This window comes from Protopterus annectens, chromosome 1.part2 (genome assembly GCF_019279795.1).
Source record: "Protopterus annectens isolate FY-2018-M chromosome 1.part2, PAN1.0, whole genome shotgun sequence".
NCBI lineage: Eukaryota > Metazoa > Chordata > Ceratodontiformes > Protopteridae > Protopterus > Protopterus annectens.
Window position 1 is genome coordinate 974,755,617 of NC_056727.1, and position 12,882 is coordinate 974,768,498.

Here is a 12,882-nt window from a genome sequence, read left to right on the forward strand (position 1 = left end):
GCTTTTTATTTTGTTCATACTATTCTGTTACAGGAAGTTTTGGGTGAGGAGAAACTGAAGGACATCCTAAAAGAACGTGAACTGAGGATCTATTGGGGAACTGCCACAACAGGAAAGCCACATGTTGCGTACTTTGTACCCATGTCAAAGATTGCAGATTTCCTCAAGGCAGGCTGTGAGGTAAGAGGAAGGAGGAAAGGAAATGTGAGATTTGTTTTCGTCTTAAAATGACAAAAATCTCATTGGTTAAGATTTGTGCTTCACAATGTCAGTCTAGTGCTCAGTTCTGACCTCCAGAATCTGTTTTTGTTGATTTTCATGTTTTACTGTTCTCTGTGTGCATTTTCTCTAGGTACCCCGGTTTCCTGTAAAAAAAACATTCTTTGACTGGCTACTCTGTGAACATGTTACGGCTGCCCTTGTGGCCTAGGTTGTGGCTGAAAAGAGTCCTAGAAAGACAGTTTCATTCACCTGGTTAAATGATAAATTGGATGAGGAAAACTGGACTTCTCACAGTTCTCCTTCTTCTTCTTCTTCTTCTTCTTCTTCTTTCGGCTGCTCCCGTTAGGGGTCGCCACAGCAGATCAACTGTTTCCATTTCTTCCTGTGCTCTGCATCTTGCTGTGTCACACCAACCACCTGCATGTTCTCTCATCACATCCATAAACCTTATCTTAGGCCTTCCTCTTTTCCTGTTACCTGGCAGTTTCATCCTTAGCATATTTTTCTCAATATACTCTGCATCCCTCCTCAGCACATGTCCAAACCAACGTAATCTTGCCTCCCTGGCTTTGTCTCCAAACTTTCCAACCTGGGCTGACCCTCTAATATACTTGTTCCTAATCCTGTCCATCCTCGTCACACCCAGTGCAAATCTTAACATCTTCAACTCTGCCACGTCAAGCTCTGACCCCTGCCTTTTTGTCAGAGCCACTGTCTCCAACCCATATAACATAGCTGGTCTCACTACCCTCTTGTAGACCTTCCCTTGCACTCTTACTGGTACTCGTCTGTCACAAATCACTCCTGACACTCTTCTCCACCCACTCCATCCTGCCCTGTGCTCTGTTCTTCACCTCTCTTCCACACTCGCCATTACGCTGAACTGTTGATCTCAAGTACTTAAACTCATCTACCTTCGCCACCTCTACTCCCTGCATCCTCCCTCTCATTCACACACATATATTCTGTCTTAGTCCTGCTGACCTTCATTCCTCTTCTCTGTAGAGCATATCTCCACCTCTCAAGGGTCTCCTCCACGTGTTCCCTACTCTCACTACAGATCACAATGTCATCTGCAAACGTCATAGTCCACGGGGACTCCTGTCTGATCTCGTCTGTCAACCTGTCCATCTCCATTGCAAATAAGAAAGAGCTGATCCTTGATGTAATCCCACCTCCACCTTAAACCCATCCATCACTCCCACCGCAGACCTCACTGCTGTCGCACTACCCTCGTACATATCCTGTACCACTCTTACTTCTCTGACACTCCCGACTTCCTCATACAATACCACAACTCCTCTCTAGGCACCCTGTCATATGCTTTCTCTAAATCCGCAAAGACACAATGCAACTCCTTCTGACCTTCTCTGTACTTCTCCATCAGCACAGTCAGAGCAAACATCGCATCTGTAGTGCTCTTTTTCCTGGCCTGAAACCGTACTGCTGATCACTAATCATCACCTCCCTTCTTAACCTAGCTTCCACTACTCTTTCCCATAACTTCATGCTGTGACTGTTCAGTTTAATCCCTCTGTAGTTACTACAGCTCTGCACATCACCCTTATTCTTAAAAATCGGTACCAAAACACTTTCTCCATTCCTCAGGCATCCTCTCACTTTCTAAGATTTCATTAAACAATCTAGTTAAAAACTCCACTGCCATTCACCTTCATGCTTCCACAGGTATGTCATCTGGGCTAACAGCCTTTCCGTTTTTCATCCTCTTCATAGCTGTCCTTACTTCCTCCTTGTGAATCCACTGCACTTCATGATTCACTATCCGCACATCATCCAACCTTCTCTCCCTCTCATTCTCTTCCTTCATCAACCCCTCAAAGTACTCTTTCCATCTGCTCAACACACTCTCCTCACTTGTGAGTACGATGTTCTTCATCTCACATTGCTGCAGTCCTTACACTTGGGTAGTCCGCTGTCCTCGGTCGGCCCGAATATCAAAGTATAAGGCTGACGTCGGTCAAGGCGCATTTGACTGACATCAGGACGTCAGGGTACAAATGCGCATGACCGACGTCATATCCCCAGTCTTTTTTGCCGCATGGTCCAATGCAGAAGCAGCATTGCAAGTGCCGGTTGGCGTTCTGAGATGTTTCGATTTCGAAGTTTCAGACCGAGTTCAAAGTTGGCTAAGTACCCGTTAGAATATTTTAGTTTTTCTTGCCTCAGTGATTTACGGATGTCAGAAAAAGTCAATAATTGCATTTCTTGTGGGAAACAGATACCGCATAGAGATTATCATACTTTGTGTATTCCTTGCTTAGGGCCTGAGCACGACGTTGTTGGCTGTCGCTCTTGTGCTAGATTTAATAAACGCACTATAAAGAGGAGGTTGGATTGTGCAAGGTTAGTCTTTGGGAAGCGGTGCAATTATAAAATGCCGTCGGATGCTCCGACGCCCGCTTCTTCTAAGAAGCGCAAGGACAAAGCAGTTAAGCCTAGGCTGGAAGAACCGTCTGTACCGGACGCCGGTTCTTTAGAGGTGTCGGTGGAGCCGGTGGCTCCACCGGAGGTTTCTTTGTGTTCCCAGGGTGAGACTTTAGTATTGCAAGATGTGGCCTCTCAGGAGGCAAGTCAAGCTGAGGGGGCTTCTCAGGTTACTATACTCCCCTCCCTTCCTAGGGTGGCTAGGCCTTCTCCTTCTGTTTCTAAGGCTTCTCCCAGGGGCAGGCTAGGTTTAGCTTCAGTTGGTGTTACCCCTAGCTCTTCAGGTACTGTGCCCAAGAAGCATATGCTTAAAATGGCAGAAGATTTGATTACTTTGATTAGGGGTTCTATGCCCCCTCCTGATAAGAGGCCTAGGGTGGAGCCTGAGCTAGGGGGTTTTGAGCAGGCTTCAGATGTGTCAGAGTCTTCGGCTGAAGACTTGCAGGAGTACTCTCCTTATTCTGATTCTGATGTGGATGATTCTACTCCTTCTGCTTCTCCTCCTGAGGATTTTTCTTTTTCAGAAACTCTTCATTCCATGAGGGAGCATTTTAAGTGGGAAGGTCAGGACTTCTCTGATTCCAGGAAAAGGCTTAGGGAATTTTTGTTTTACCCCAGCATAGGCCTTTGGCTATACCTCCTGTTTTGGATGTAGTGGAAGATGTTTTACAGAGGCTTCTCTTAATCCTGATTCTTTGCCTCCTGCTCCTGTTAAGCCGGATAGGTATTACAGGGTGCCTGAAGCTCATAAGTATCTTTTTAAGAGTCCTAGGGCAGACCCAGAAACTGTTAGCCAGGGGCCTAAAGGTGTCAAGGCTTCTGTTGTTAAGAATCCGGTTCCTGCAGACAAAGAGGCTAGGGCCTTGGATAGATGGGGAAAGAAAGTTTATACTTCTTCCACTCTGGCTATGAGGGCTTTGAATTGCCAGTTTCACATGTTGAAATACCAAAACTACCTCCTTTCACAATTAAAGTCTAAGGTTGATGCTCTGGCTGTAGGTATTGATTGTAAAGAGTTGCAAGATTTAGTACATGTTTCTGAACAGGTGGGTAAGCATTCTTTGCAATGTGGTTTTGATGCTGTACAGGCCTCGTCTAGGGTGGCTGCCACTGGGTCAGTTCTTCGCAGGCACGCCTGGCTAAGGGATCAAAATTTGTCTGAACATGTTAAAACAAGGATTTTAGATGCTCCTTTACAATCTGACGTGGTCCTCCTGTTGAGGCAGTTTTAAAGAAAATGGAAGACAAAGCTAAGTCTATGCAGACTGTTAAAGATTTTTTGCAGGTTCAGCCTCCAAAGTTTAGCAGAAATTGGCCTGCTAAAGGGTGGACGTATCCTTCTTATGATTCCCAGTCTAGGGGTAGATCTAGACGTGGTAGGGGCAGAGCTCAGGGCTCTTTCAGGCCTAGAACAGGGAGTTCTCCTGCACAGTCTTCAGGTGAGGGCAGGGGTCAGTCCTTTCGTAAACAGACCCAATGACCTACCTTTTCAGCTGCCAGAGCCTTCTCGTCTGGCAGCACCTTTGGGAGGAAGGTTGGCACTTTTCAAAGAGAATTGGAGTTTAATTACCCAAGACAAATGGGTATTGGATATCATACACCGAGGATACAGGTTTTATTTCCATACCTTGCCTCCTTTCAGAGGCATGCCAGACGTTCCTCCTCAACAAAGAATAGAGGCTCACAAGCAAATTTCTCTGTTACTTCAACTAGGGGCCATACAGCCGGTCCCTATGCCAGAAGTGGGCCTAGGATTTTATTCTCGCCTGTTCCTAGTACCAAAGAAGGGGAACACGTGGAGACCAATTTTGGATCTATCTATCCTCAACACTTATCTGGACATTCCCAAGTTCAAAATGTTGACGTTACAACAGCTTTTGCCTCTGCTGGGCAAGGATCATTGGATGGTAACTTTGGATCTCAAGGAGGCTTACCTTCATGTTCCTATCAGACTAAGTTGCAGGAAGTATCTGCGTTTTCGAGCTGGGTCTTTTCACTATCAGTTCTCTGCATTGCCCTTTGGCTTATCTACTGCGCCCAGAGTGTTCACAAAAGTTCTGGCTCCAGTGATTGCTTTCTTCAGGCTGAAAGGAATACAGATCTATCCTTATTTGGACGACTGCCTGATTCTGGCTCAAGGAAGGGAAGAGCTTCTTCGTCATTTGGAATATGTGATAGCAGTGCTAAGATGCCTAGGGTATTCTGTGAACGAAATAAAGTCCAGTCTAGTACCCTCTCAAGACATGTGCTTTCTGGGTGTGAGACTGAATACAGCATCCCAGATGGCCTTATTAACCCCGGACAAACAAAAGAGTCTATCCCTTTACTTCCATCAGCTATCTCATCAGTCCGGGCTGACTGCAAGGACAGTCCTTCAAGCCTTAGGGTTCATGGCATCTTGTATTCTGGTGCTTCCCAATGCCAAACTGCATATGAGGAAGCTACAATGGTATCTCTAAAATGTATGGACACAGCACTGCCAGGATCTAGACACTGTCATTCAAATAATACCTTGCATTCAAAAGGAATTTTTGTGGTGGGCTCAGGAATGTCACCTAAACAAGGGACTCTCTGTGACCCGGCCAGAGGCGAGTCAGATTTTAACGACAGATGCCTCAGACAAAGCTTGGGGAGCTCATCTAAATGGAAAGTGGATACAAGACAAGTGGCCTGCCAGACTACAACATCTACATATCAATCTAAAGGAGATGTTAGCAGTCCAGTTTGCATTAATAGCTTTCAAGGATTTACTTCTTCCAGGGCAGGTGTTGATTCTAACAGACAACACAACTGTCATGTGGTACATCAACAAGCAAGGGGGAACATTCTTATCCTCTATGCAGGCAAGCAATGATTTTGTGGGAGACTGCTCTCAGTTTACAACTCAATCTTCAGGCAAGGTTTCTGCCAGGAGCACAGAACTCCTTAGCAGATGTGTTGAGCAGGCAATTATGGATCCCCACGAGTGGAAATTGGATCCTCATGTGTTTCAGAAATTGACAGTGTCATGGGGAACTCCAGACATAGATCTGTTCGCTTCTCCACTAAACCATCAGCTGCCAAAGTTTTGCACAAAAAGGTTTCATCCCACAGCTTGGAAAGTGGATGCTCTTTCTTTCAATTGGAGCAATCTTCATGTGTATGCCTTTCCACCTCTGCCTCTCCTCCCAAAGGTACTTCTAAAGGTCAGACAGGACAAGCTGAGGATGATTTTAATAGCTCCAGATTGGCCTCGACAGCACTGGTACCCATTACTGAGAAGTCTGGTACGGAAGCCTCCATGGCCTTTGCCTTCGATTCCACACCTGTTGTCACAGGAGGACAGCCATTTGCTCAATGTCAAACTTCACTCTCTTCACCTAACAGCCTGGCATATTCTGTTTTGAACCATAGAGGGTCTCAACTTCCACAACAAGTTTTGAATGTGATTTTGGAAGCTAGAAGGCCTAGTACAAGGAAAGTGTACGCAGATAAATGGAAGAGATTTTTATTTTGGAGTGCAGCAAAGATTTTGATGTTTCTGAGCCTAATTTGAGTGTGGCTCTTCAATATCTTACTGAGTTACTGGACAAAGGTTTGTCTTTCTCTTCTATTAAGGTTCATGCTGCAGCAATTTGCTCACTATGATTGTGACCCACCATTGTTTTCTCATCCTTTGTTCAAGCAATTTCTTGAGGGCAAAGAATATAAGACCCCCACGAAGAGCTCCTACTCCTGCTTGGGATCTCAATTTTGTGTTGGAGAAACTCACTCTACAACCTTTTGAGCCTGCAGCTACTTCTGAGTTGAAATATTTGTCATGGAAGACTGCTTTTTTGTTGGCAATTACCTCTGCAAGAAGTGTTTCTGAATTGCAGGCCCTTATGGCGGTTGAGCCTTTCTTGATTTTCCATAAGGATAGGGTATCATTACGTACTAATCCTTCCTTTATGCCTAAGGTGGTTTCTAGTGTGGCTTTAAACCAAACTATTCATTTGCCTACTTTTTATGCAAATCCCCAAAATAAAGGGGAAAAGATTTTGCACACTTTAGATGTACACAGGCAGTTGCGATATTATTTGGACAGAACTAAAGGGTTCAGGCAGTCTCAGCAGTTGTTTGTTTCTTTTGCTTTGAGTTCTCAGGGCAAGCCTGTGTCAAAACAAACTATTTCTAAGTGGATTGGGTTTTGCATTGCTTTCTGTTATTCCCATCATGGCAAGGAGATTCCAGCTGGGATTAGGCCTCATTCCACTAGGGCTACTGCCACTTCAACAGCTTTTTGAGGGAGTGGCAACCAAGGATATTTTGGAGGCAGCTACTTGGAGTTCAGTGCATACTTTCTCTAGGCATTATCACCTGCCACTTTACTCTAAATCCAGGGCTGGTTTTGCCACTGCTGTTTTGCAGGGCATCTTGGCAGCTCCTGCTTCCTTGTAGTTAGCCATCCTCCCTTACCTCTGCTTTGGGATTCTACCCAAGTGTAAGGACTGCAGCAATGTGAGATGAAGAACATAGTACAGTTTTGTACCTACCATAAATGTAGATGTTCAAGATCCACATTGCTGCAGTCCAATTTACCCTCCCTCCTTCCCTCTGTAGTTAGAGGTGGTTGTGTGGGTTGGGTTGTACATTTTGTGTATTTTGTATATATTGTACATATAGTTAGTGCAAGGGTGGTGGGTTGGTTGTTTGCTGTCTTTTGGTTTTGACCTTTATTTTTAGGGTCTTCTGACATCTGGGGCAAGAAAAGACTGAGGATATGACGTCGGTCATGCGCATTTGTACCCTGACGTCCTGATGTCAGTCAAATGCGCCTTGACCGACGTCAGCCTTATACTTTGATATTCGGGCCGACCGAGGACAGCGGACTACCCAAGTGTAAGGACTGCAGCAATGTGGATCTTCGAACATCTACATTTATGGTAGGTACAAAACTGTACTTTTCCCTCATTATCCTTTATCACCCTTACCTGCTGCACATCTTTACCAGCTCGGTCCCTCTGTCTAGCCATTCGGTACAGGTCCTTTTCTCCCTCCTTAGTGTCCAACCTTTTATACAACTCTTAATACGCCTTATCCTTAGCCTTCGACAGCTCTCTCTTTGCCATGCACCTCATCTCCTTATACTCTTGTCTACTTTCTTCATCTCTTTGACAGTCCCACTTCTTCTTCGCCAACCTCCTTCTCTCTATACTCTCCTGTACTTCTTCATTCCACCACCAGGTCTCCTTGTCCTCCTTCCTCTTTCCAGATGTCACACCAAGCACCTTTCTAGCCATCTCTCTTACTAGCTCTGCTGTAGTTACCCAGCTATTCGGTAACTCTTCACTGCCACCCAGTGCCTGTCTTAACTCTTCCCTGAATATCACCTCACAATTACCCTTTTTCAATTTCCACCATTTGATCCTTGATGCTGCCCTCACACTCCTCCTCCTCTTCTTTATCACCAACGTCATCCTACAAACCACCCTCCTATGCTGCCAAACTACACATTCCCCTGCCACCACTTTACAGTCCCCAATCTCCTTCAGACTGGCCCTTCTACATAAGATGTAATCCACCTGTGTGCATCTTCCTGCACTCTTGTATGTCTGTATGTCACCCTGTGCTCCTCCCTCTTGTTAAAATACATATTCATCACAGCCATGTCCATCGTTTTCGCAAAATCCACTACCATCTGACCTTCTGCATTCCTTTGCTTAACACCATACCTACCCATCACTTCCTCATCCCCTCTGTTCCCTTCACCAACATGCCCATTGAAATCTGCTTCAATCATCAGTCTCTCACCCTTGGGTACAGTCTTCACCACTTCATCCAACTCACTCCAAAATTTTTCTCTCATCCATCGCGCACCCAACTTGTGGAGCATATGCACTAACAACATTCATCATTACACCATCAGTTTCCAGCTTCATAAACATCACTCTATCAGACACTCTTTTCACCTCCAAAACACTCTTAGCATACTGTTCCTTCAGAATAATGCCTATGCCATTTCTCCTCCCATCCACACTATGATAAAACAATTTGAAACCGCCTCCAATACACCTAGCCTTGCTCCCCTTCCATCTGGTCTCTTGCACAAACAATATACCAACCTTCCTTCAGTCCATCATATCAGCTAGCTCTCTCCCTATACCAGTCATACTGCCAACATTCAAAGTTCTGACCCTCACTATCACAGTCCTAGCCTTTATCTGCCTTCGGGCATGCCTTCCCCCTCTTCTCCTCCTTCAGCCAACAGTAGCCCAATTTCCACCAGCACCCTGTTGGCCAACAGTACTGGTGGCGGTCATTGTTAACCCGGACCTCGACTGATCCGGTATGTATTTCTGTACTGTTATCTGCATGTATGATTTGGCAAAATTTTATGCCAGATGCCCTTCCTGACGCCACCGTCCCCATTTATCCGGGCTTGGGACCAGCACAAAGAAATGCACTGGCTTGTGCATCCCCATTGGCTGGGTTACTTCTCACAGTTATTCTACAGAGCGGATATTCTTTGCATGTAAGCTGTCTGTTCCCTAAGGAAACAGGCTGTCCAGTTTATAGATACGTAGGTGCTCAGAGTGAGAGTTTTTTTGCATTAACTGTAAGTGCAGTGCTTACTTATTAGCTGGTAGCTTTAAATAGTTTTTAGCATGGAGCCAGTAGACTGCAGCATTGCTTTAAGAGATGTGTGACTACACTGCATTAAACTGTAACTTAACTGATCTTGGGATGAAGGGTAGGCAGTTTTGCTGGTTTATTTTTTTTTTATTTGGTAAGTACACTGGTTAAGGGCATTTTAGGGACTGTGACAACCTGAGTCTTTCAGGTTAACTTTATTTAAGCAAGGTACTGGAAAACAAAGGCAGTTCAGTATGACTTATTACTGGCCATCAGTTCTGATAATGTGTAACCTGATGAGTTGTAGGCAGTCCTAGTGTATTTTATAGATTATGCCAGAAAGCAGTTAAGTCACGCATCTGATACAAATATAAAGGCCCTGGACATATGCCACTATGAAAACACTGTGACAAGAAACCAGCATGTTCATTGGATTGCAAAGCATATTGGTAGTGAAATATGAAAGTAGGGTGTGAAATATTCCTAGTGCGCTGTGATCACAGAGAGCATATAGTCACTGGAGTCCATGCTGATCTATGGGACTTCTTTTGTAAAAATGATAAAGAAAGGAATTTGAAGACGTTGGAGAGAGTGCGAGCTGAGAGTGGAGAAATAATGGTACCTCACAGTGGACTATACTGTCACACAGCTACTGCTGTGTCCCAATTGCAGGACATCTTGGTTAATGATACAGACATGAAGAAATGGCAGATGTTATGGTCTGTACTGGTAATTTGGGTAAACCAACTTAGTGTCTTGTTACTCTGTCAGGGCACAGTCTTCCAAAAGTGAATGGAAGTTACTAAGCATTTGCTAGTCTTGTCTCAAACACTGTGCTGCTTCTGACTACGCTTCCTCACTTGTTTTGGAATATCTTTGACTAATACAAGTGATGTGAGTCTTGGAGATTAAAGTGGTATAAAGAATCTCACCCAGGTACTTGAGTTGACTCCCTGTTTTAGGGGTACACTGTAATTCATTATGGTTTTAACATATTCATAGATGTTCTTCATCTCACATTGCTGCAGTCCTTACATATGGGTAGTCCGCTGTCCTCGGTCGGCCCGAATACCAAAGTATTAGGCTGACGTCGGTCAAGGCGCTTAAAACTGACATCAGGACGTCAGGGTACAAAAGCGCATGACCGACGTCATTTCCTCAGTCTTTTTTGCCGCATGGTCCGATGCAGAAGCAGCGTTGCAAGTGCCGTTCGGCGTTCTGAAATTTTTCGAATTCGGAGTTTCAGACCGAATCCAAGTTGGCTAAGTACCCCGTTGGGGAATATTTTGGTTTTTTCTTGCCTCAGTGTTTTACCGGATGTCAGAAAAAGTGAATAACTGTATTTCTTGTGGGAAACAGATACCGCATAGGGATTATCATTCTTTGTGTATTCCTTGTTTGGGGCCTGAGCACGACGTTGTTGGGTGTCGCTTTTGTGCTAGGTTCAATAAACGCACTATTAAGCGAAGGTTAGATTGTGCTAGGCTGGTCTTTGGGAAGCGGTGCAATTATAATATGCCGTCGGATTCTCCGGCGCCCGCTTCTGCGAAGAAGCGCAAAGACAAAGCAGTTAAACCCAGGCAAGATGAGTCGTCCGTTCCGGACGCCGGTTCTTTAGAGGCTTCAGTGGAACTGGTGGTTCCGACGGAGACTTCTCTGGAGTCTCAGGGGGAGACTTTGATTTTGCAGGAGGTGGTCTCTCAGGAGGAAGGTCAGGCTGAAGGGGCTTCTCAAGTTGCTGTACTCCCCTCCCTTCCTAGGGTGGGTAGGCCTTCTCCTTCTGTTTCCAAGGCTTCTCCCAGAGGCAGGCCAGTTTTAGCTTCTGTTGGTGTCACTCCTAGTTCAGCAGGGTCTGTGCCTAAGAAGCACATGCTTAAAATGGCAGAAGATTTGATTACTCTGATTAGAGGTTCTTTGCCCCCTCCTGATAAGAGGCCTAGGGTGGAGCCAGAGTTGGGAAGTTTTGAGCAGGCTTCGGATGTTTCAGAGTCTTCAGCTGAAGACTTGCAGGAGTACTCTCCTTATTCTGATTCTGATGCAGATGATTCCACTCCTTCTGCTTCTCCTCCAGAGGATTTTTCTTTTCAGAGACACTTCATTCTATGAGGGAACATTTTAAGTGGGAAGGTCAGGACTTCTCTGATTCTAGGAAAAGGCTTAGGGAGTTTTGCTGTTACCCCAGCATAGGCCCTTGGCTATACCCCTGTTCTGGATGTTGTGGAAGATGTGTTTGCAGAGGCTTCACTTAATCCTGATTCTCTGCCTCCTGCTCCTGTTAAACCGGATAGGTATTACAGGGTGCCTGAGGCTCATAAATATCTTTATAAGAGTCCTAGGGCGGACCCAGAAACTATTAGTCAGGGACCTAAGGGTGTCAAGGCCTCTGTTGTAAAAATCCGGTTCCTCTAGATAAAGAGCCAGAGCTTTGGATAGATGGGGAAAGAAGGTCTATACATCTTCTACCTTAGCTATGAGGGCTTTGAATTGCCAGTTTCATATGTTGAAATATCAAAACTTTCTTCTTTCTCAATTGAAGTCTAAGGTGGATGCTCTGGCGGAAGGCATTGAGTGTAAAGAATTACAAGATTTGGTGCATGTCTCTGAACAGGTGGGTAAGCATTCATTGCAGTGTGGTTTTGATGCTGTGCAGGCCTCGTCTAGGGTGGCTGCCACTGGCTCAGTTCTTCGCAGGCACGCCTGGCTGAAGGATCAGAATTTATCTGACCATGTTAAGACAAGGATTTTGGATGCTCCTTTGCAGTCTGATGTGTTGTTTGGTTCACCTGTGGAGTCAGTCTTGAAGAAAATGGAAGACAAGGCTAAGTCTATGCAGGCTGTTAAAGATTTTTGCAAGTTCAGCCTCCGAAGTTTAGTAGGAATTGGCCTGCTAAGGGGTGGACGTATCCTTCTTATGATTCTCAGTCTAGGGGTAGATCTAGACGTGGTAGGGGCAGAGCTCAGAGTTCTTTCAGGCCTAGAACAGGAGTTCACCTGCACAATCTTGGTGAGGGCAAGGGCCAGTCCTTTCGTAAACAGGCCCAATGACCTACTTTTTCAGCTGCCAGATCCTTCTTGCCTGGCAGCACCTTTGGGAGGAAGGTTAGCACTCTTCAAGGAAAATTGGATGTTGATTACCCAAGACAAATGGGTATTGGATATCATACACCAGGGTTACAAGTTTTATTTCCATACCTTGCCTCCTTTCAAAGGCATGCCGGATGTTCCACCTCAGCAAAGACTAGAGGCTCGCAAACAAATTTCTCTACTACTTCAAATAGGGGCCATACAACCGGTCCCTCTGCCAGAAGTGGGCCTAGGATTTTATTCTCGCCTGTTTCTAGTACCAAAGAAAGGAAACACGTGGAGCCCAATTTTGGATTTATCTATCCTCAACACATATCTGGACATTCCCAAGTTCAAAATGTTGACGTTACAACAGCTTTTACCTCTGCTGGGCAAAGATCACTGGATGGTGACTCTGGATCTCAAGGAGGCTTACCTTCATGTTCCTATCAGGCCCGGTTGCAGGAAGTATCTGCGTTTTCGGGCTGGGGCTTCACATTATCAGTTCTCTGCATTGCCCTTTGGCTTATCTACTGCACCCAGAGTGTTCACGAAGGT

The 12,882-nt window shown here is 45.3% G+C and overlaps 1 protein-coding gene across 1 annotated transcript in view; it reads left to right on the forward strand.

The window, feature by feature from the left end:
* Window positions 1–12,882, forward strand: part of LOC122792203 (tyrosine--tRNA ligase, cytoplasmic-like) — a 480,316-nt gene that overhangs the window by 74,882 nt on the left and 392,552 nt on the right. The window contains exon 3 of the mRNA XM_044059934.1: window positions 34–180. Within this exon, the coding sequence (XP_043915869.1) occupies window positions 34–180 (147 nt within the window). The remainder of the gene's footprint in view (window positions 1–33; window positions 181–12,882) is intronic.